The sequence below is a fragment of the Geotrypetes seraphini genome, chromosome 8, assembly GCF_902459505.1.
Source record: "Geotrypetes seraphini chromosome 8, aGeoSer1.1, whole genome shotgun sequence".
Taxonomy (NCBI): domain Eukaryota; kingdom Metazoa; phylum Chordata; class Amphibia; order Gymnophiona; family Dermophiidae; genus Geotrypetes; species Geotrypetes seraphini.
This window is the reverse complement of record NC_047091.1, coordinates 192,930,211-192,955,233: the sequence shown is the minus strand read 5'-3', so window position 1 is coordinate 192,955,233 and position 25,023 is coordinate 192,930,211. Positions and strand designations below refer to the sequence as shown.

Below are 25,023 nucleotides of genomic sequence, written 5' to 3'. Positions count from 1 at the left end.
ATAATTTAGGATCTACCTAAGTATTTGAATTCACCCTCCATCCAGCATAATGGAAAATCAGGACCGCATTGTCTATGTAAATTATCATTTGCTGCTATAGCTTCCGATTTATCCATATTTAATTTAAATCCAGAAAAATCTTCATATTCAATGAAACTTTCCAATAAAATATGTAAAGATAACCTGAGATTTGTTAAATGGACTAGAATATCATCCACAAAAGCAGCTATCTAAAAAGTAGAATTAAAAGTATGTTAATTGTTTAATGGATACCCAATGGAAGCTGTGCACTGGCCCAATAACTAGCACTTTCTATGTGGTTTTCTGCAGGAGAGCTGCAAGTGCACTTAACACTGCTGCTTCTCTGAAGAACTGATGATGACATGTCACATCTCTTCTGTTTCTCACCTCACCCCCTTCCCATCTATGGCCTATTTCAGACAATTTCCTCCTCTGTGATGCAGGATATATAAGATTAAAAACAAACCAAAAGTCCAGGAGAAAAGAATGAAACATAGAAACATGATGGCAGATAAAGGCCAAATGGACCATCCAGTCTGCCCATCCGTAGCATCCACTATCTCCTCCTCTCCCTATAGGCTAAGGCTCTTTACATCCCTCCCGTTATACTGGGCCATGGTATGCCCCCACCTGGAATACTGTGTCCAACACTGGTCACCGTACATGAAAAAGGACATAGTACTACTGGAAAGGGTCCAGAGAAGAGCGACAAAAATGGTTAAGGGACTGGCCGTACAACGAGAGGCTAGAGAAACTGGGCCTCTTCTCCCTTGAAAAGAGAAGACTGAGAGGGGACATGGTCGAAACATTCAAGATATTGAAGGGAATTGACTTAGTAGAGAAAGAGAAACTGTTCACCCTCTCCAAGGTGAAGAGAACGAGAGGGCACTTGCTAAAGTTAGAAGGGAAAAGATTCTTTACAAACGTAAGGAAGCGTTTCTTCACCCAGAGAGTGGTAGAAATCTGGAATGCTCTTCCGGAGGCTGTTATAGGGGAAAGCACCCTTAACGGATTCAAGATAAGGTTGGATAAGTTCCTACTGGAACAGAACATAGGCAAGTAAGGCTAGACTCAAATAGAGCACTGGTCTTTGACCTAACGGCCACCCCGTGACCCAGCAGCGGCAATTTTTATGTTCTTATGTTCCCTCATCCTTGGACCCCCCCAGTACCTGCCGATGACAGATCAGCAAGAGGAAAGCTCACTCCCTCCTGCCTACAGGGGTGCATGCTGCGAATGATGAGCCTTATGTAGGAAAAGCCTTAACAACCTTGGGGTGAGTAATTCTTCAAAGTCCTTCTTCCCCTTTTGGAACTGATCCATTCAAGAAGACAGCCTTCTTTTCTTAGATTTCTTAGACAGTAGCCTGGGCTGTAACAGGTCTTTCTTCCCCTTCTAGAAGATACCATAGCCTAAAGGTAATGGAGGAGTTGAAGTCTGCTTGCTTCCACTCAAAAGGGAAGATATCTAGTGCTGGAAGGGGCGTTAGGCGTCATAAAGCACCTCCATAGCCGTGATTCACCTGAAAGGTAGGTGCTGTCTACATTTCCGGTGCCTATCTTTCACAAAGCTGCAATTCTCTAAATGGGGTTGCTGTGTGATTAATACACGATCGGTGGCCATTTATAGAATCCAGTCCTTTATGTCTTATTGCTTGTTCATATCTGTTTTTAATTGTGTCTTAGCAAGTACCCCTGATGCAGTTTGAGGGCAAAACATTGCTTCAAGCTTTAAGTGTGAAAGTGAATTTAAAAATGTGCTATTTCTTGAGGCATAAGACAATGACATTTTCATTGAATGAAGGGGATGCCGACTGGTGAGATTTTCTGTCTATAATGCAGTGTATAAATAATGAGCATTTTTGAGTTGTATTAGTCTTTGTATTCTTTAAGATTTTACAGTATTATGGGTGTTTTTAAATGGTATCCACCAAAAACAACTGGATTATGCAGACTACAATTACTTTGACATAAATTAAAAGAAATAAATCAGTGCAATGGCTGCTTAAGTAAGAGCAGGTCAAAGGAACACAGAGGGGCAAATGGAAGTGAGGCAAAAGTTTAAAGGGACAGGAGGATGCTATCAGGGAAAATAACAGTACAGTAATTCAAAAACCTCATTAGGCTGCCGTGGTTTTGGTTTGTTTTTTAATATATATCCTATCATTTATAGACCCACCAGGAGCTGTTCCAAAAGCCCAGACTTTGTAAGCAATAAGAGAAAAGGAAGTCCAGATAAGGAGACATGGAAACAAAAAGGAGAGTGAAAAGAGGTGGTGAAAAGCAAGGAGGAGGTCGTAGGAGATGTGAGAAGGCAGCAAGAGGGAATGGAATGACATCAGGGAATAGAGAGAGACTGTAAGGCAGGCCGCAGATCCTAACTGCTAGACATCTCAAGATGGAATGCAGATGTCCTGGTTTCTCACCTGATGTTCAGTTCCTCAAGTACATTATTGATTTTCAGAGCTTCTCCCAGCATTGCCGCTCCTTCATTGCCAAAACCATTGTAGGAGAGATCCAGGAATTGCAGGAAGATGTTGGCCTACAGTGAAAAGTAAACACTGAGAGAGCACCTTATAAAGCAGTCATCCACTTGTGTGTGGGCCACTAACATGGAGGATATCTTCCAACTAACAAGATTAGCTTGTGATCTAATGGTACATACTAATCTAATCTAATTTTTAGTCTTATATACTGAATCATCTCCTAAAAATAGGAGCTTGATTCGGTTTGCATAATTAGATCATAAAGAAAGATCCATTAACATTCATTGGAGCTATAGCCTAAAACACGATGAAACATAGTGGTTTTAAGGTTTTGCGAAAGATCTGAAGAAATAAACACCATCTAATTTGAGGAGGGAGTCCATTCCATATTGCAGTTAGTAAGTATGGAGAGGAGTTCTTGGGCTTTTTGATTCTGTCTCAGTTGAGACAGTTGAGACAGTTGAGACAGTTGAGACAGTTGAGTTGAGAGAATGTTTTGCGTTCGGAGGGAACTGCCAACCCAAGGAGCTGAAGGCATGTCTGAAGCTTCTACTTCCGGTTGTAGGCATCTTTTACAAAGCCACAGAAGTGATTCCCCCGAGGCAAATGCTTCAGTGGACTTTCCATGGGAGAATGGCTACCATGGCTTTGTAAAAGGGGTTCTTTATCTTTTGTTTTTGGGCCTCTGTATTTTTTCCATAACAGGTTCTGGAAACGACAACACTCCTTTTGGAAATTCTTATAAGAAAGAAGTAATCTTATATAAACTAATCCCGTTCTTCAATCAGATGCCATCCAATTGGCGGAGACAGCATACACTACTATTACTGCTACTATTAATTATTTCTAGAGTGCTACAAGATTTAAGCAGCGCTGTACAGAGACATGAAGGATATGGTCCCTGCTCGAAAGAGCTTACAATCTAAACAGACAAGACAGACAAACAGGATGTCATGGATATACTACCGTTCCATGGGACAAAATTAATTATTTAATTCTTTTGTTATTATTATTATTATTATTTAAGGGAAACGGTTAATCTGCTGGCTGGTTTTGTGGGCAGGGTTATGGATTGAAGGCTATATCATTCTCCAGATACTTGCAACAAGAAGAGTTTAGCAAGCAGGTCAAGGAAATGGAAAAAGCATAGAGCAGAGTGCAGGTAGCAGGGATCATCCCAGGAAGTAGGGATTTCCAAGAATTAAGGCTGATTGTCATATTGTAACTGAACATAACACCAGGGCTTAGCCAGACACCCAATTTTGGAAGGGCTTGGACCCAAGTCAGGTGGGCAGTCTCCCTATCCTGCCCAAGCGAGCCCCCCTCCCTGGCACTCTGGTGTTTCAAGACCATTGCAGCATATCTTTTAGAGAGCTGATCTTTGCCGGCAGCGAGAAGCATAATCAATGCACTCTGCTCGTACCGGTCTCACAGCCTACTTCTAACGTAACTTCCCATTCTGCATGGGCAGAGTATGTCAGAAGGAAGGCTGTGGGGCCGGTGCGAGCAGCGGGTATCAGTCACACTGCGAACTGCCAGCGAAGATCAGATATCTAAGAGGAGAGATTTTGGGAGTTTTTAGCTGGTGGAGCTTGGGGATCCCCATGAGCTACATGTAGATGAGCTGCTACTGGATGGGTGGGCCTAGGACATCAGTCACTGTGTGAGAGTGACCAGGATGGATACCAAAATGATTCTACCACAATGACAAGAAAACCAATGGAAGGGGTTGGAGGAAGTAAGAGTATTCTGTATCCATTAAAAAGCAATTAAGAGCAGACTGGGACTGCCAGGGAGCCTTGGCTACTTACTTACAGAGCTATGTTTGCAGAAACAACAAAACTGACACAAAACTCCTCTGGGTTGAGCAGAGCCTTAGGCCAGATTAAAGACAGAGTGGAGGAGTGGCCTCCACACCATGAGGTTGTGAGTTTGATTCCCACTGCAGTAAGGTTGCTATTTTGCCCAGACATGTCCTCTTTTTTTAAAAGCAGCAGTTCATCCAGGGTTTCAAATTCGAGGCCACATATGGAGGGTCTCCAAGCTTGAGCTGGTGTGACGCATGCTCGGAGACCTTCCAGATATGGCTCCAAGTTTGAGGAGAGAGGAGAAGAGGGTTTGAGGGGCGGGGCTGGGGTAGGCTGTGGGTGGGGCCACATGTCCAGTTATAGCTTAAGACAATCTGCAGCTCCTTGTGGCTCTGAGCAAGTCACTTAACACTTCATTGCTCCAAAGACAAAATAAGGACCTGTCTAAAATTTGTAAAGCACTTTGATTGCAAGCACAGAGAAAAAGCACTCTATCAAGTCCCAACCCCCTTACTCTTTCTTGTACAGACCAGGGTATTTCTCCAAAGCTAGACTCCCTTAATCAGACAGTGCCGCTGAAAATCTGGGGAGACAGCCAAAGTACTGTCTAGGTAAAGCCAGGATTTACCCAATTAGCGGCAACTTTCAGTCTTCTAACTAGGAAAATCCTGGATGGAGGTAGGGCAGGAAGAAGGCTGCCCTAATATTCTTTGGGTCCTGGTCTGAATATCAGCTTCCAACCAGTTAACTTCCAGCAGCCAGGCTTGGCTTTAAATACACAGGTCCAATTCTGTCCACAAAAAAGATTGTGGAACAGAAGATCGGATGCACCAGTTTGTGGTTTAATAAGCGTCTAAATAACTTAAAAACAATCCACAAAGGGTGTATACAGTCACAAGTGACCCACAGGATAGAAATCAAATAAAAATGACCCAACATGGGCTGTGTTTTGGCTAAATAAAACTGGTACATCCGATCTTCTGTTCCACAATCTTTTTGTTGTTTTGCTGCTTCATTACCTTTGTGGAACCTTTTGGTGCTTTTTGGATTTTGGGTTTTTTTTCTAATTCTGTCCACAGCATCAGCACCGTAAAAATCATTGACCCCAGGAATTCCTCTTTTGACCCAGTTAAAAAAAAAGTATGTTCAAGTTTCAAGTTTATTAGGATTTTATATACTGCCTATCAAGGTTATCTAAGCGGATTTTACACTCAGGTACTCTGGAACCCTGCACATACTTTTAGATGGGTGGAGGAGCAAGTTCCAAGCAGCATGAATTTACTTCAAATAAATCACCATTTGGGAAGAAAAGTGGCTTTGAAAACTTCCTTCTAGATTGCAGGAGAAACGAGGGTTTTGGAGAAAAAGTACAAAGATTGCCCATCAAGTACTGGTGATTTCCACAACTTCTGTAATGGCCCTTGTGCCTAAGGCAAGCAATAATCAAGTTTTTATGGCTTTATGGTTTCATTTTTTATTTAATCTCGGGGGGGTGGGGGGTTTGATTGAATGTACAAAGGTTGGAACTTCCTTTCAGATTGGGAAGGTGGCATTTAAGCTTTTTAAATAATTAAATAGAGACTTACCATCAAGCCTTTGGCAATGTAGACAGCTCCTTTTCCACGAAAAGCATTCCAGCTCAGATTTAATTTTGTTATTTTAAGATTTTCTGCAATTGCAGGTCCAATAATCTCACCTGAAGAGAATTTCAGTTAGAGGATAAATTATTTATACAGGTTTGCATATTGAGTGTTACCTGTACTAGTGATTACCCATCAAGAACGGGAATCGTAAGACTCTTGATATTAGGGTTACCAGACGGCTTTTCAAAACCTGGCACTTTGCCCAGGTTTTGAAAAGCTTCTATCAAATCGCTGTTGGGCAGGAGGGCATACGCGCAAGCGTGGATGCCCTCCTGCCTGACAAGAGCAGGCAGTGGGGGGGCAAGGCTAGGGTGGTAACGGGATGGGGACGGGTGGAACTGAGCAGGCCTGGGGGCAGATCTAGGGGTCTGGATTTTCCAAACAGAAAATCTGGTAACCCTACTTGATAGTCTCGGGACTCAAGGATCTACCATACGAAAAACGGCTTGACAAATTACAGCTATACTCGCTCGAGGAGCACAGAGAGAGGGGGGACATGATCGAGACGTTCAAGTATCTTACGGGCCGCATCGAGGCGGAGGAAGATATCTTCTTTTTCAAGGGTCCCACGACAACAAGAGGGCATCCATTGAAAATCAGGGGCGGGAAACTACGAGGTGACACCAGGAAATTCTTTTTCACTGAAAGAGTGGTTGATCGCTGGAATAGTCTTCCACTACAGGTGATTGAGGCCAGCAGCGTGCCTGATTTTAAGGCCAAATGGGATCGGCACATGGGATCTATTCACAGGGCAAAGGTAGGGGAGGGACATTAAGGTGGGCAGACTAGATGGGCCGTGGGCCCTTATCTGCCGTTTGTTTCTATGTTTCTATGTTTCTATATCTCTCGATACTTCTAAGCCCAGCTTCAGGGATCTAAGAAGAGCCATTCAATGCCTCTATATTCTCTACAAAGTGATTTTTGTCTCCATCATAACTGCACATAAGAAACTGCTATTACATCACCAGGCTGCTCTGATACCTCGGCCAAACTACCCGTATTCTAATTTCTTATTTTATGTGTCTGACCCCTTTTATTACAGAATTTGCACCATAAACATTTTTGAATAAAGGCAAGAGATGCAAGTAACCTTCTTTCTAGAATCTTCCATCACAAGGCAGCATATTGAATCTTCCAGCTTTCATAAGAAAATCATACTGCTTATTAACATTCACAGCCTCCAGGAATTCCTTTTCTCTCCCTCCCTCATACAGTCACATCTCATCTAAGTCAAGCATATCCCACAAGATCAAGTTCCTTCCCAGCTACCGTAGTTCATTTTCAGGAGCACACAGCAGCAATCAAACGGCTACAACGGTCTTAATGCACATAACATTAGGAGATAGGATAGGATCCATGGAGCGTTACAGAGGCATTATAATATTCTCATGCCTCTCCTAATAATTCCTAGCATCTTATTTGCACATTGGGCGGAAGGTATCGGCGTATTGTCTACAATGACACCCAGCTTTTTTCTTTGGCGTTGATCTCCGAAGGTGGACCCTAGTATCTGTTAACTATGATTTGGGTTATTCTTCTCGATGTTTATCACTTTGTATTTGCCCACATTCAATTTCATCTGCTATTTAGAGACCATTTTCTAAGGTCTTCCTGCAATTTTTCACAGTCCTCTTTTGTTTTGACAATTTTGAATAGTTTTGTGTCATCTGCAAATGTATCCAGTCAGTGTTGAGGGAATTGAAATCACCAGTTATTATACTGTTGCCCAATTCTCCAGTTTTCCTAATCTTTCAACACATTTCTTCATCTGATTGTTCATTCTGTCCCAGGGGATGGTAGTATAACCCTACCTTTATATTCCTTCCCTTCACACATGGAATTTCTATCCATATGGCTTCCACTCTGCTATCTATGTCAAGCAGAATACTTCTTTTGATTGATTCAACTCCCTCTTTAACATATAGCACACCCCATCCAAATTGATCTACTCTATCATTGTGATATAATTTGTGCTACCTTTTACACAAGGATAATACAGTTTACAATAACTGAAAAAATAAATAGCATTATGGGTAATTGTGCAGACCCTGAATCCATACGAGTACAACTGTACTGAGTCAGGCGGAAAAGGAGACACGCTCCTGAAGTCCCACTGAGACGCCTGCTCTTCAAAGTGACAATTTTTGAAAGTCACACCCAAATATAGTGCGAATTATCTAACATCATCAGGGCACACCTAACCCATAAAGAATACTAAGATACAGTGACCAATAGTTAAATGCAACTACTTATGCCATGTCAATGACAAGCTAAGTTGCTACACTTAACTGAGCCAGCACTGCATGAATTTCATAGTAATCTATAAGCCATGGCCATGCTCTTCCCACAGATGTGATCTATTTGGAGTTGCATGCTGTTCGTGGAATGGCACGTTAAGTGGCGTGGCATCAGAGTTTGGAGGAGGAGAAAAGATGTTCAGTTTCCTCTTCAGTGACCTTAGAAAAGGAAGAAATTCAAGGAAGTTGAAAGAATGGAGTGTGGGAAGAGGAGATTGGGGTGATCTGGCAGAGAACTCAAGATTAGCTTTCTAAACCTTGTCATAGAAATAGTCACCCGTAGTTGGCAGAAAGTGAAAGGGAAGGATGGCTGGAGGTGAAGGAGTTTTGAGGGGGGGGGGGTTCAGTGCTGCAAAGAGATGGTGAGGGTTGGAGGCAAGAGAGTTTGTTAAATCCATATAATAGATTAGAAGAAGGTCACAGGAACCTGAAATGTGATTTTAGCAGATTCTGGAGGTCAGCCATGACTGGGGTTTGGTGCACCCTACAGAACATGGAATAGGAGCAGTAAAAGGGTCCAGAGCAGAGGGAAAAATAGAATTATATGTAGGATGAGAGAGCCTCACTGATAGACTTAGATAACATAACGGATGACAGGAAAAATGAACCAGTGATGGAGAGAGAACAAGGATCGATCGTGTGAAGATTCCTAAATGTGTTGTTAGTGATTGGATGAGAAAAAGGAATGATTAAGTGTGAAAGATGATGGTCAGCGAGGGGAAGAACTGAGGTGCAGAAATTAGAGTGAGCAGTTCGAGAAAAGATAAGGTCATCATGGCAGTGGCCATATAGGGGTGTTGGAGTGTGGCTGGAAATGGAATGAGGTGGAGGAGGTTAAAGTAAGAAACGTAGAGGCATAAGAGTCATTGGCATCATTAGCATGAATGTTTAAGTCTCCAAGAATGAGGGAAGAGTTCAAGAAAGAAGGAAAGTCAGGAGAAAAAGTCAGTGAGAAAGGAAAAGAGGGACTTCTCAGGGGGGGGTGTCAATAAATAACAGTTACCCAGAATAGGCAGATGGAGCGAGACTGAGGTAGAAGAAGAAGTTAAACCTACAAGAATGTAAGAGTAGCAGCCCAACACCACCAGAGAAAAGATCACCTCCACGCCAGAGGTCAACAACTGAAGCACAGTCTCTTCATGAAGAATATGAGCGAGAAAGAGGTCATCGATGTAGCTTGTTGGAGGCTTTTGATGTGATAGGTTAGTTCCATATGATGTTGAAGGTCAGGATAGGCCAAAGCAGCGTCAGCGACCTCAAAGTATGAGATGAGTAAGGCAGAGCCGATTTAAGCCATAAGGAGTCAGAGCAGAGTAAGGTTCTAGTGATTATTTGGATCAGAGATGGTTAGTATTTATTTTTGGTAACTATATATTTGCTCACATAAACAAGTTATTTTAAAAAAAATTTTGCTGATTGTGTATATTTGATATATCAGGTTGAGGATAAGAACATAAGAATTGCCGCTTCTGGGCCAGACCAGTGGTCCATCGTGCCCAGCAGTCCGCTCACGCGGCGGTCCCTAGGTCAAAGACAAGTAGTCTAAATGAACCCAGCCTCACCTGCGTACTTTCCAGTTGAGCAGGAACTTGTCCAACTTTGTCTTGAATCCCTGGAGGGTGTTTTCCCCTACGACAGCTTCCGGGAGAGCGTTCCAGTTTTCTACCACTCTCTAGGTGAAGAAGAACTTCCTTATGCTTGATAGTGTTTTCTTGTTGATCCCCTAATGAAGCAGACCATGAAATGGGGCCCCGTTGGGATTGAGATTTTCAGAGAAGTTTTGCTGTTCTAAGTATGTTTGTAAATGTATCAGATATGAAGTGCAAGGAGGTTGTTTTGACCTATGAATAAAATGACCCCATTTCATATTCTGCCATTGAGGGGATTCTGGGGTCTTTTTTCCTCCTTTTAGATAGATTAAATGATCCTGGTCAGCAGCATGCAATGACATCATTGGTTTTTACCTCACTTTAGTGGTTGTTTTTCAACTTATATGTGTAGTGGGTGTTTCTGTCTTTTTTGTATACTAATGGAAATGTCTCACATGCATATTCATTAGGGATGTTCCGAAAACCCACTAATATATATCCCTTGAATACTGGATGTTCCCAAACTCTGCCCTAGAGTACCTGCCACATCGCTCTGCACCATGTGATTGTGGAACTGAATTAAAAAATTCCATCATATTAATGTAGTACTGGGCTAGGATTCTTCCGGAACTACTAAGGTCACTAACTACACTATGTATGACCTCTTCACTGAACGTGCATTACCTTACTGTAGGGTTACCAGATTTTCCATCTGGAAAATCCAGACCCCCCCTAGACCAACCCCCCAGGCTGGCCCAGTCCCACCCATCCCCGCCCCAAGCCTGCCTCAGCCCCGTCCCCGCTGCATGTTCTCGTCAGGCAGCACATTCATGCATGTGCAGATGAGACACAATGATGTCATCACATCATATCTGCGCATGCGTGGATGCCCTCCTGCACAAAGGAAAGCTTTTCAAAACCTGGAAAAAATGCTTACCTCACTGCCCTTCTGGAAAGGAAAAACATTGCAAGTCACTCCTAGTTGAATAAATACTGGGCCTAGATTAAGGTGACATCAGAGAGGACGTACTGGGCCAGCCAATCGCTGCCTGGCTGGCCCAGAACGTCCTCTCCGACGTCAGAATTGACGTCGGAAAGAAGACTTCCTGTCGGGTTTAGCAGCTGTAGCAGCAGGGCAGTAAGAGCAGTAGACAGGGGGAAAGATGGGGAGGCTTGCTTTTTTTTTTTTTTTTTGCGGCAGGGAGGGAAGGAGATAGGTAGGCAGGCTGGCTTTGGCCAGGGAGAGAGGTAGAGAGGCAGGCAGCCTGGCTTGGGGGGTGTGGGTGGGACAAAGTGTGGAAGGCAGTGAGAGGGACATAGGAAGGAGGCAATGGGGGCACTAAAGACATGGGAAGGGGCACTAAGGACACAGGATGGAGGCACTGGGGGCACTAAGGACATGGAAAGGAAAGAGGGAGGGAATAGAAAAGGACAATTGTTGGGCCTGAGTGTAGAAAGAAAGAAACAAAAGAAAGGATACACAGACAGAAGGAAACGCAACCAGAGACTCATGAAATCACAAGACAACAAAGGTAGGAAAAATGATTTTATTTTTAATTTAGTGATCAAAACGTGTCAGTTTTGAGAATTTATATCTGCTGTCTATATTTTGCACTATATTTGTCTATTTTTCTTTAGTTACTGAGGTGACATTGCATATTTTAAAGTTATTTGCCTTGACATCTTTGAAACCCCCCCAAATATAAATGATAATTAACATTTTCTCTGCATATAGTGTGCTTTGTAGTTTTTTAAAATTTTAGGGTTACCATTATGAATTAATAAGATATGTGTACATGAAAAATGAATGGAAGAAATTGGGGGTGGGGCTAGGGTGGGATACAGGCGGGGCTAGGGTGGGATTGGGGGCGGGACTGACAATTAATAGATGTCCCCTTTTGATGAAAAAAATAAATGGTCACATTAGCCTAGATGGTCAAGGGGTGAAGGAGAGTATCACGGAAGAGTAAACCTGCAATAATGAATCTATTTTTGTGTTCAAGATACCAGATTTCCTCTATGTCCACAATTTAGAACATGTCTTGTCTGCCCTCATATGTCGATATATCACAGGCTAATTTAAAGGTTCGGGCCTACCTGCTAAATCTCCAAGCACATTGTGACTCAGGTCCAAGAATGTAATATTCTGGTTCTTAATCAAAATCTTCGAGAGATGTTCTGCTGCCTCATCCTCTAATTTGTTTCCAGCCAAACTCAGATTCACCACGGTCATATTCTCCAGAAGCATCGCAGAGATGGCCTCCGTTCCTTCAAAGCCAATGTTATTGTCAGACAGATCAAGATCTAGGAGAGGAAAACAATCTTACGTTACCGAACTGCAACTCCTCATGGATTTGAAACAACCAGTCTGACAAATGCTTTACTGAATTTACCGCACGTGATGGAAGAATTGCCTAAGGTTTCGTGTAACGGCTGGGATACTGCAGCTCCTTGTGACCCTGGACAAGTCTGTTGCCCCAGGTACAAAAGAAGTTCCTGAATAGAATATGTAAACCACTTTTGTTGTACCATAGCAAGAATCTAATGAACAGTATTTTTCAGTCCTCTCCAGGAGCTCAGCCAGGTTTTCAGGAATACCATAAAGAAGAAGCATGAGAAAGATCTGTCTCCAGAGGATCTCACTATATGCAACTGTCTCATGTATATTCATTGTGGTTGAGAAGAACTGCTTTTAACTAGACAGGATGCAAGATAGAGCAGTGTTTTTCAACCGCTGTTCCGCAGCACACTAGTGTGCTGCGAGATGTTGCCTGGTGTGCCGTACGGTGCAGACACTGATTAGGCCTCAGGCCGGGTCCCGCACGCGCTCCCATGAGACTCCCCCGGTCCCCGCTGCTGTTCAGTTTCGATCTTCTGCTCTGACGCAACCGGAAACAGGAAGTTGCAGCAGAGCAGAAGATTGAACACTGAGCAGCCGTGCGTGCATGTCGCCGAAAAACAAAACCTACAAACTAAGGTGAGGCGAAGGGAGAGAGCTGGCTAAACAGTAGGATCGATTGGGCAGGCGAGTGGTGACTGCGGGGACCGTGCGATCGCTCGTGTTCCCGGCTCAAATTGGAAGGAGGGAGTGAAAGGGAAAAGGATTCTGGGCCAAGGGGATGAAGACGGAAAGAAAAACTCACAGCAGGAAAGAAAGGGAAGGACAGGCAGGTGAGCCAGATGCTAGAAGCAGGGGGAGGGAAGAAAGCTAGATGGGGTTGAAAAGAAGAGACACACTGGTATGGAAGAGGAAGATAGGGGAAATCTGGACACAGGAAGGTAACAGAAAGAGGGGAAATTATGTGCATGGGGCATAGGGACAGAGACATAAAGGGGACATGCCATGGGGATGGTATATGGACACAGGGGGGGGTAATGACAGATACATAGGGGAGATATTAGAAATGGAGAAAATAGGAGCACAGACGCGAGATGGTTTGTGGGGATGGGACAGGGACCGAGCTCGCAGGCTCCAGTGGCTTGCACAAATTACATTGTAACGTGCCATGAAAATAAGAGGGAGGAAGGTAGATAGATAAGCCAGGTGAGAGGAGCTGAAGGGTAGTAGAAAGGAACAGATGGTAAAGGAGGGAGGGAAGGGTGGTGGTGGAAAGGAATAGGACAGACATTGAAGGAGGGTGGAGAGGAACAGACCCCGAAGGGAAATATGGAAGACAGAGTGGGAAGAAGACAGATGCCAGACCATGCGGGAGCGGAGGGAAGAAGATGGGTGCTAGACCAATTGGGGGGGGGGGGGTGAAGGGAGAGGCACAGTAACAGCAAATGGAAGACGTAGAGAGAAGACACACAGTGGATGGAAGGAATTCAATGAGAAGATGTGGAAAGCAGAAACCAGACAACAAAGGTAGAAAAAAAAATTATATTTATTTATTTATTTTTTGCTTTAGGATAAAATAGTATATTAGTTGTGTTGATAAAAATTTATAAACAAAGCCCTGCCAGCTGAACATCTCTTTCTCTAGTTCAGCAGCAGGAACTTTGATTTATAAGAAAGGAATAAGCTAAATATTACAGTACTAAGGCTTATATGGATGCAGCAGGGACGGTGACGGGGCGGTGAAAGGGATGGTGGTGACGGTGACGGGGCGGTGAAGGGAACGGCTGTTGACGAAGAGCTACGTGTGTGTCTTTCTTCGATTCCAGCCAGAATATCAGCTTTGTGTTCAGCCAAACAGGCCCAGGTTTCGCACTGAATAAAGTATTTTATAATTTTTCACTATTCTGTTTACTTAATATTTCATAATAAAGTAATTATAAAATACTTTCTTTGTGTTTATTTGATTCCTATTCAAGAGAATTACTTTATATATAGTCAATATAGGCAGAGAGTTAAATTTTTTAACATTTTCTAATGGTGATTTTTTTCATGAAACAAGTGTGCCTTTGCCCAAAAAAGGTTGAAAAACACTGGGATAGAGGACACTAGTTCATGAACTTTGAACCCTCAGGGGCTGTAGGTTTAATTTAAAACAAAACTTCACAAACCTGCTGGTGATCCCACAGCCCCTAAAGTTTCAGAATATCCACAATAAACATGTTAAATTGCTCCTTCCTTCTCATCTGCTCATATTCAGAGGCACTTAGATCTCCTGACTTTAGCAGCTGAGCAAACTGCCACCAGCACTAAATATTGGCTGTTGTCCAGTTAACTTCTAAGATATTCACTGACTCCACCTCACCTCCATAACCCACTCCCTTGGGCCTACCTGTAGTACTGTTGTTGATACAGAGGTCCACTGAGAAGGACTGATACCCACTCTCTCCTGCCTCTCTTGGCCCAAGCCTGAAAATGGCTCCCGTGCCCTCTGTTTGGTTTAGTGCTGTAAGTCTGCCACTTGTAGGCCAGAGCTGAGAGGGGCAGAAGTGAGTGGGCATTGCTTCTGTCGCTTGGCCCCCCTATGTCACAAAGATACTAAAGGTATTCCAGGTGAGGGCCTATGGGGGGGAGTGAGGGGGCCTGGCTGGGGTGCAAGGAAGGAAGGAAGGAAAGAAAGTAGATTGGGGGCATTGAAATCCGAGGGGGATGGGAAGACCTGTTTCCTCTTATGTGGATCCCAGCCAAGATTCAGTTGGGACCCACATAAGCTCTGGCAACTGAAACATTCCACATTAGCCCCAGATATTCATGTCAGTCACCAGACACGGCTTGTCTTGTCACTAAATACCTAGGACTGACCACTGTGGACTACATATTGACTGGACTGAGTATCCAACATATGCAAATACGTATATCTCATCAATATTCACTGAGGGTATGCTGAACACCCAGCTGACTGTGGAAAGCAGTACCATAAACAACTGTGGCACCCGTGGAATAGCTGGCAGGGATGCCTGAGCCTTGCCTGCTGAAGCCATCTGCTCCAGAGCCTCCTCCCATGTTACCTGAGCAGCAAAGAAGTCAGCACTGTGATTCAAAGGCATGAACTAAGGAAGTGCGGAAGTGCCTGGCATCAGAAGCTGAACCACACCATTCAGGCAGTGGACCGCTTTAGCTGGCAGGCCTTGGGCACCTCCACTAGCAAAAAAAAAAAAAAAAGGGTGGGGGGGGGGAGAAAAAATGAGAGGAAATGCATGTCCTACCATTCATCCTTGGACTCCCCCCCAAATGGACTTCTACCTATGCCCTTGCTGGGAATTGTTAGTTAACAGACATGTAGGGTTACCATATGGCTCCAGAAAAAGGAGGATGGCTTGAGACATCCGGGTTTTACTTCTACTGTAAGCAATGGAAGTAAGGAAGACATCTGGCCTTTACTTCTATTGAAACCAATGGAAGTAAAACCCAGATGTTTCAATCCGTCCTCCTTTTTCTGGAGCCATATGGTAATCCTAACAGAGAGGTCTCCTGCAGCTCCCAGGGCTTGTTAGTGGTCAAACAGACTCCTTTATTTAAGCTGGTCACAATTGCAAAATGTTTCCTTAGGGGCTGCTACACAGCTTTACAAGATGCTCCTGCAGGGTTGGCTTTAAGATTTTGTCAGCCATTGCTAAGGCTGAGAGTAGAGAATAGTGAGAGGTTGGTGACTGGAGAGTCAGAACAGAGATGCAAAGGAAGACCACAGCGGTGTCCCTTTCAAGCAGGGCAGGTAAGTTCCTCTTTGACCTGGCTGTTTGGTGTTTTTGAAATGTGGTGCCCTAGGTAGGTTTCTATCTTGCCTAGATCAAGTTTCAAGTTTCAAGTTTATTATATTATTTGATTAAACGCTTTTCAGGAAACAAAGCGTTTTACAAAGAAATAAAATTGGATTTCTTAAATCACAAATACATTGTAAATAAAAATAGTTACTTTAAAATTAAAAAACAAACCGGGGTAACAAACCACATGAAACAATAGGAAAGGAGGAAAAAAAAATTAAAAAAAAATGGATTCATCAGATTAGGTTAGAACATAAGGAAGGTGTGAGGAAAAGAATTTGAGAACAGGAAAATCTAAAGAGAAGGGGTAGATAATCTGAATTTAATAAAAGATGATGAAATTCGGAATCAACCAGAAAATAAACTTTTAGTTAAAGGCTTCTTTAAAAAGAAGACACTTTAAGCTATTTTTAAATTTTTTCAAATCCTGTTCAAGTCGTAAATATAGAGGGAGTGAGTTCCAAATAGTTGGGGCTGTAACCGAGAAGATCAGGTCACGGCGAGTACCAATGATTTTTAAAGAGGGGACATATAGGGTAGCTTGTGAGGATGATCTGAGAACTCTTGACGGGCTGTAAGGAATCAGGAGCCTATCTATAAATGCAGGAGTATTATTTCTTATTGTCTTAAAGACTAAAAGAGCTATTTTATATGTTATCCTATATGAAATTGGTAGCCAGTGAGCGTTTTGAAGCAGAGGAGTGACATGATCGAATTTTTTTGAACCTGAAATTACCTTTATTACAGTGTTTTGTATGATTTGGAGGCGCCTTATATCCTTAAGATAAGCCCCCTTTAATAAGGAATTGCAGTAATCTAATTTTGAAATCACTAGAGAGTGAATTAAAGTATTGAGCGAAAATGAATCGAGAAGGGGAACCAGCGAACGAATCATTCTTAGTTTATAGAAACAATTTTTAACCAATGCACTGATGTGTAATCGAAAAGATCTAAATCCAGGCCTATGTTCCCACAAAAGACCCTTGACCACAGCCAAATAAGGCAATAGGAAGGGGGGAAATTACCAGGACAGGAGAAGAGCAGCCAGAGAATAGAGAACAAAGGGAAAGAGCAGCACCAGTGGAGGATTGCAAACAGGACAGTTGCACCAGATTCCCTGTAAGCTGAGCCAGAGTCCAGCAACTGCACTGCCACCAGTGGGATGTGGTTAGGGTCACCAGAAATGTCTGGGTATCCAGAAGGTTTCCAGCTCGGGACCATGCTGGGAGGGCATCTGAGCATGCACAAATGCAACATGGTGATGTCATTGCATGTGCAGATGCTCTCCTGAAGTGGCTTCAAGCACGTGAAAATGGTGGGAGGGGCGAGACTGGGGCAGAACAGGATGTGACTTGGGTGCAAAGGGGTGGTGCTGGGTAGAACTGGGTAGAAATGGGGGTGGAGCCAAGGGTCCAGATTTTACAGTAGTAAAATCTGGTAACTCTCGATGTATTTCTGAGTTGTCTTTTCAATTGTTAGAGACCTGCAGAGCTTGCTTGTCCCTCACTATTGAAAATGTGATAGTAAACAGCACCCCCCAGTGGCAGGACCATGGCTGGAGGACTCCCCCTCAGCTTAGAGGGAACAGTGCATGCATATATTAGAGATAACACAGTTTCTGCACATTTAAACATATTCATTGTGGAGAGTTTGAAAACATTAGTAATGGAGGGTTTATAATCATCAGTCCTGGGAAAAAGGGGTGAGGAGGGGGTCAGAAGAAAGTGTGTACCTGAGCCCGCTTGGCGTTAGATCTTGAACTGGTTTTCTGCCTGCTCAAATCCTCTCAGCTGTCTCTTTTCTTACACTGCCCTCCATTGTCGTAGTGCAGTGGTTATTCTAGCTCAGTTTGTTCAAATCCGTAAAACACTGCATACGATTAATCCTGATGGAAAGGCCTAATATGTGCATTTATGCTGAAGACTGACAAGGAATCACACCTGCAATGAAGCAGTTCTCTTTTAACATGTCTGCAATTGCTATTGCACCCTCTGCTTCCATCCAGTTATCACTCAGGTTTAATGTCAAGATGCTTGTGTTGGTAATCAGGGGCACAGCCAAAGCTTTAGTCCCCTGCAATAGAGAAAAAACATTTTATTGTCTTTATACACATGCAAAAAATCACCCGCAGCTTCCAGGCACCTGCTGTGTTCATTATTCACGGGATCAGTGTGTGTGTGTGTAATTTACTGAGGACGAGAGAGCCACTGTATATGTTGGAGTCGGTGAGTACTGCTTGTGTTCATTTCAACACTTGCAATGGGCCAAAGGATGCCTCCTTCTGGAGCTCATAAGCATATCATATTATTTGTATGTATTATGATGTTTGATATTGTTGAAATGTATGTGATTTTGATTATGCTTGTATCTTATAACTTATAAACTACATCAAGGTGTGCTTGAAACTTCCTTTTAATGAATGATCAGCTTTTCAAGTTTAAGTTTCAAGTTTATTAAAATTTTTGATTAATCGCTTAATCTTGCTTCAAAGCGATGTACATACATAAAAGAAAATATTTAAATTACAACTTTAAGATAAAATTGCATTTTTTAAAATTAACAATAAAACATTAATTAATATATAACCATTAAATAAAAGGAACTGTATATAAATTAACAAACATGAATGAAGGGAAAAAGGGGAAATGAAATACAATTTATAATAGAAAAGAAGGTAGGGAAAAACATAAGGATGGGAGTTCAAAGAAATGTCGAAAGCAGCATTATTAAATTCAATTGAAGAACTTGTTAATCAAATGCATCTTTAAAAAGGAATGTTTTTAAGTTAATCTTAAATTTCTCAATATCATGTTCTTTCCTTAAATATATTGGCAGAGAATTCCAAATTTGTGGAGCAGTAACAGAGAAGATAAATTGTCTTCTAGTATTAATGATTTTGTGATCATGTGGTGATGTATCAGTGGCTCTGGCTATCAGCATCAGTGTCCGCTCCTTTGTGTCTGTCATCGTGTGTCAGTGTTAGTACCTTTGGTCCCAGCCCGTGATGCCTCATTGTAAGGTTAGTATCTGCCATGTGACGCAGGAAGTAGGAGATGGGTACCACACCATATACTTTACAGGCTTCTAAATAATTATTCCTTCCCGTGGGATCATATGGAGCTTTAGTCTCTGAAAAATGAGAAAAAGAAGCCGTTTACACAGTTCCCTATGAAGACCTTGTGAGTTTCAGGAGATCTGGGCCTCTATGATTAGAGGCAGTGCAGAGACACCGGACACTGGCAAGCAAAATGATAAAAAGATAATAAGAAGTATTTATTTATCATAAATTTAACAATTATAACTATTAAGAATTTGAGCACAGTTTGGGTATATAGAAAGTGGATATTAATTCATAGTTTTATGTATTTCAGAATTGCAGAATGTCCTGTGAACCCTTGAAAAAGCCATTTTGATGGCAAAACGGGTCCCATCGGGCTTGCTAGAATTCTGCATATTTAAGAGAAGTAATTTTTCCTGCTGGGTGAATGAAAAGTAATAATTGAATAAAGTAAAATAAAAGCAGAAAAATTTTGAGCATTAGGAGGAGGAGGTTCTAAGGGTCGATGATTGAGACTCGGAACTAGTCAGTCTTGGTAAAAAGTTATTCCAGACCTCCCAGGTTATAATACCACACCCAATAAGGGACTGGATACCCATGGAGGAGAGTCTGAAGATAAGTTGGGTAAATTAGGCTGCTAGCAGTCATCAGGACTCAGAGAAGGAGCTTTGGGACTTTGGGTCATGTTTCTATCTAGAGGGCCTGGGATAGGCATGTGGGATCTCTCAGAGAGAGAAAGAGATAATGGTTACTGTGGATGGGCCATTTAGCCTTTATCTACTGTCATGTTTCTAATGAAGTTGCTGATGTTGTCACAAGCCTCTCTTGGGAAACAGTAAAGTTATCCATAGGGCCTTATGTCTTAGTTGTTACCAAGGGCTTCAATCCTTTTAGTGCCCCCCTTCCTCTTACCTATATTAGCTAATATCTCAAGCTAATAGGATGATCTTAAACAGTACCTGAAACTTGATATTCTACAGCTTCAAAGTACCAAAGTCTTTAGTTCTTATTTCCAAAGGGGTGTGCCCTTTTGATCATGCCCCTTCTGACACATGCCCATGGGCTCACGTCCATGGGCCACATTCCGTAACTCCTAGTTAAAATTCAAGGAGCCAGGAAGTGATGTCAGATACCACCAATGTTGCTGCCGAACTCCTCCCTCACTGCTCTCCACCACTTCATTCAGGTTCACAGCCACACTCTTCTCCCCCCTCCCCCCAGAATAGTTAGACATTGGCTGGAGAATTTTTCATGCAAATATGGGAGGCATACACAGGCTTAACCAGACTAAATTTCCCTGCATTTGAGCTACTCTAATATTGTTTTCACATACAGTTCCTCTCCTTTACCTCTTCGATTTCCCCTATCCTTCCTAAAAAGTTTATAGCCTGGTATGGTCGCATCCCATTCATGGGAATCACTGAACTACATCTAAGTCTGCCTCCAACATCAGGGCTTGGAAGTCTTGAACCTTTTTGCTTACTCTATGAGCGTTTGTACTCAGTGCTTTCCATGTGTAATTAAATGAGTTTAGATGGTTTCTGTGTCTAAAAGTGTTAGTGTGTCTTTCTGTGAGCAGGAGGGAATAGGCAAGAGGAGAATCACCTGTGTTTCAATGTCTTTCTAGAATCCAAAGCCTATCTGACCCATTTTCAACATCCAATTTAATCCCAGGCCATTAGATTCTAAGAGTTATTTTCCCTTACAATGCCTAGACATTTCCCATGGTGTTCAGCAAATCTAACCCAAATATTCAATGCCAGGCCACGAGTCAGAAGTTATGAGGGTTCCAGCTGAAATTCAGTGACCTCATCTGTGTGGTCAACATGGCAGCATAAGGACTGTTTATTGGCCCAGTTAGAAATGATTTAAGAAGAGGTTCTGCTACCCACGATAAGCATTTTGAATATAGCACATAGTATAACGATTTAACTTTGCAATCTGCTGACCTCCACAGGGCCCTAGCAGTCAACATCTCTAGAGATATGAAGCAATGAATAATCATTATGGTGGTGAGTTGGTACCATACCTTCTATGTCCAGATCGGTATCCCACTCTTCTTCATTTTCACCAAATCTGGGAGAAAAGCGAAAGAGCCCTCCTGCTCCCTCATCCTCCTCCTCTCCCTGGTCACCGACTTGAATGCCACGTAAAGCAGATAATCGATGCACAATCTGAGCAAAATTAACAAGGATGTACACTTCTTTAGATTAGGCTTTTTAAAGAAATAAAGTTATGTGACATATATCAAGTAAAATCAAGAGCCAACAGTGGCCATTCCTATTGGAGCAGGACCTGCTTATCCTCTTCAGTTCCAGTTGAAACCATTTTTTCTGAATTCTCCTCGTCAGTCATAGTTGCCTTTCTTTCTCTCTAACCCATTACTCTGTTTTATTTCTCTCTAGGTTCGAGCTCCTCTTACTCCCTCTGCTATTATGATGCTTTAGTTTATATTGCGATGACATTGTAACTATGCCATAATGTCTACTGCTATTGCAATGTCAATTCCCTAAGCTTGGCTTTATTCTTGCCCTGGATAAAGGTCTTAAAAAAGGAGGTAAATAAATTATAATAATAATAATACCATAATCATAATGAAACAGCAAAGCAAAGTGTCTACTTGTTAATAATAAAAGAATTCCTATGAGCGTTGGAGTTGGTGTGGCTGGCGCTGAAAACCATGCTACAGTTTTGTAAAAGGGGAGGGAGTTAGTAACATAGTAAATGACGGCAGATGCAGACCTGAATGGTCCATGTGAGAAATGGAAAACACTGTGGTACGACGATGATCCTGAAATGGACTTTAATGGCATTTCAGGATCGTTGTACCACAGTGTTTTTTGGTTTCTCTTGGATTTTCTTCTCTGTGCATTCTCCGGGGTCAATTCGTTTTGGCTTCCATGTGAGAAATGGAAATACTAATATTTCCTAATGCAAAACAAAGCAAAGGGGGGGGGGGAACACTTAAATAATACATTTAATCAAGTGTGGTTAAATAATTACAAAAACTATAAAGATATTACTAAGACAGTCAAACTTTGGTTTGCGAGACAAGCAAAACATTTGCTAAATTTGTGACTCGCAAAACTAGCAGTTAAATACCTACTGCACACTTCTTCCCGCAGGGAGTGCGTCCTTGTTGCGAGGTGATGGGATCTGAGGAAGGTACTGGTGAGCACGAGAGCGAGTGTGACTTCCTCCGTCCATGCATTTGCTCGAGATGGGGCTATTTCTGTGCAGCTCGCGTGCCTGGTTAGAGCTCCTGTACTATGAGTGTTTGGAGCTCTGGGAGGCGGGGTCGGCGCGTGCGTACAGGTCCGGCCAGTGCTGGTGGTGTTTACGTTCCTGCAGGTAATGGGGTGTGTATTGGGTCGTTGTGGAGCTGTGAGGCCCTCCACCACAACCGCCTGCGGGTTTGCCGCTTCTGCTCCACACAGCAATGCCACGCCGTCTTCTGCATCAGTACCGAGCCCAGCTCCAGAAGCAACGGTGGCTGTACCAGGGAGCCACCCAGGCTGCGGTTCTTCTCCTCTTCCTCCTCCTCTGACGGCTTGGCGTCTTTCTCCTTTTTATTTTATACAGGTACATTAGTTTTGGGGTTATGGAACGAATCATCTGGGTTTCCGTTATTTCCTATGGGGAAATTCGCTTTGATATACGAGTGCTTTGGATTACAAGCATGCTTCTGGAATGAACTATGCTTGTAATCTAAAATACCACCGTACATATAATTCTAATAAGGCAGGGGTCACTAAAGAAGTAACATTATAAAGAATATATTAATAAAGCGGTAGTGAAAAACTAAATGGTAAGGTTCCAGAATTAGCTACTCTGTTGGTCACCTTCAAAACTGAATTGGAGAAGCAAGCGGTTCTTAAACTTTATTTTCTAAATAAACAGACCTTGTTCTGTGGGCAAAATATAAATGTGTTCCCAGGTGTCTCCAAGCAAACACAATATAGACCAGTGGTCTCAAACTCACAGCCTGGGGGCCACATGCGGCCCATCTGATACTATTTTGAGGCCCTCGGTATGTTTTATCATAATCACAAAAGTAAAATAAAACAGTTTCTTGATCATATGTCTCTTTTACCTATAAATTACAATATTATGAGTGAGAGCAAGTAGGACACCAGCGTGAGGCGATTCCGGATCCAAGATGGCTGCCACTATCTGACTGCTGAGAGGACGCCTTTGATTGTTTCTCTTACCTGTTTGTGGCATGCCCAAGAGAAGGAGCTCGTGAGCCCCGTTGCTTGCAGTGGATGACATTTTCAGAGGCCTTCAAAGTGAGCAGCTTTTGTCGGGGAAGCGTCGGCAGAGAGTAGTGCCGCGGCGAACACCCTTGGGCTAGAAGTTACACTGAGCCCCGATGTAAGGACACCTCCCTTTCAGCCGTTGCCACTGGGAGCCAGCTCACCGTGAGAAGAGAGCACGTCCGAGGAGGAAGTGTTCTCTTCTCAAGAGGCCAGTGCTCGCTACTTGAAAGAGGTCAGAGGGCTCGCTACTTGAAACAGCTCAGAGTGATTTTCTCCTCTTGAAAGAACCAGTGACCAGGACAACTTTAGCTAAAGAGGATCAAGACTTCAGGGAGGTAAACCAGCCAACTGAACAATCTCTAATAGCACAAGCAACTTTTTTCGCTCCTGTAAACCCCCTGAAGTCACTTTAGACTCTCTTTGGGACTTAGTGTCCAATTTGGGAAATTCCCATAATCCTCAATAAAAAACTTGGATAAAGAAATAAAAAACCAGAAAGAAGAAATTAAATCTTTAAAGCAAGATATTGTATTGCTGAAGTCCGATATTCAAAAAGAAAGAAAATAAAGACTTAAAAATAATCAAAGGTAATCAAGACTTACTCGTCAAAGATAATTTAACCATGAGAAAAAAATTGGAAGCTCTTGAGAACAATAGTTGGGCTAACAACTTGCGTTTAATTAACTTTCCAAAAATTTTATCAATCTCCCCACGAGATATGATAAAGCGTTACTTTCTGGAAATTCTTAAAATACCTGAGAACTCTTTACTATCTCTTACAAAGACTTATTATCTACCTTCAAAAAATCAGGATCCTCAAAAGAAAGAAGATGATGGAAAACCACAGGAAGATCCCTTGGATGTTTCCGCTTTATTGGAACAATCAGATAGAGAAGTGGCTATTTCAGTCACCCTCTTATTAACTGTAGCTTTAGCTCCAGACAAGGATTGGATCCTTAAACTTTTCTTTAAAAATAGATCTAAGGACTTCCTGGGCTTCCACATTCAGATATTTCCTGATGTCTCGAGAGAGACTCAGAAGAGAAGGGAATTCCTAATACACTGCACAACAAAGTTTTTGCTTCCTGAACACTGCTGGGTGTTTCTTATAGAATTTTGGGTGCTGATCATGAATATTACATCAAAAATTACCCATCACGTACCATTTCAGAGAAATCTTCAATTTTGTCGTGATTTTTTCTTATATTTGGATGCAAACAATTTTTTCTCCCATAAGTGTCTTATCAACAACGGTTTGTGCCGCCTGGGTATGTCCATGCATAAAATCTAGCCAGGTTGGAAGCTGTTTTATGGAAGATGACATCCTGGGCATGTCTGGGCAGGTCTGAACGAGCTTGCGCTGTCTCACCATGCTATAATGGTGGCTTCCATACACCGATCCTGCTCATTTGGTTAATATAGATAGTCCGTGTGTGTATATAGTATCAGTATAGTAAAGTATAGTAGTATAGTAGCTGTAGCAATATAACAGTAAGTAAGCTTGATGCTATAGACGTTTTGGTGTCGGGCAATATGTCTCGTCGGTGTCGTAACAGCCGCGACACATTCTGCTATATCTGTGGGGAATATACACTTACGCCTCAGAGACGTTCGATGACTGCCCTTGTAAAGAAAGCCTATCATCTGTATTTTGGCTGCAAAATAGGTGATCAAGACAAGCAATGGGCGCCTCACATTTGCTGTGCG

The 25,023-nt window shown here is 42.5% G+C and overlaps 1 protein-coding gene across 1 annotated transcript in view; it reads right to left on the bottom strand.

The window, feature by feature from the left end:
- Window positions 1-25,023, bottom strand: part of LRRC74B (leucine rich repeat containing 74B) — a 77,751-nt gene that overhangs the window by 34,945 nt on the left and 17,783 nt on the right. Inside the window, exons 2-7 of the mRNA XM_033956647.1 lie at window positions 21,087-21,231; window positions 18,986-19,128; window positions 17,940-18,072; window positions 11,941-12,147; window positions 5,901-6,010; window positions 2,447-2,562 (exon numbers count right to left, since the gene is read on the bottom strand). Coding sequence (XP_033812538.1) covers window positions 2,447-2,562; window positions 5,901-6,010; window positions 11,941-12,147; window positions 17,940-18,072; window positions 18,986-19,128; window positions 21,087-21,231 — 854 coding nt within the window. The remainder of the gene's footprint in view (window positions 1-2,446; window positions 2,563-5,900; window positions 6,011-11,940; window positions 12,148-17,939; window positions 18,073-18,985; window positions 19,129-21,086; window positions 21,232-25,023) is intronic.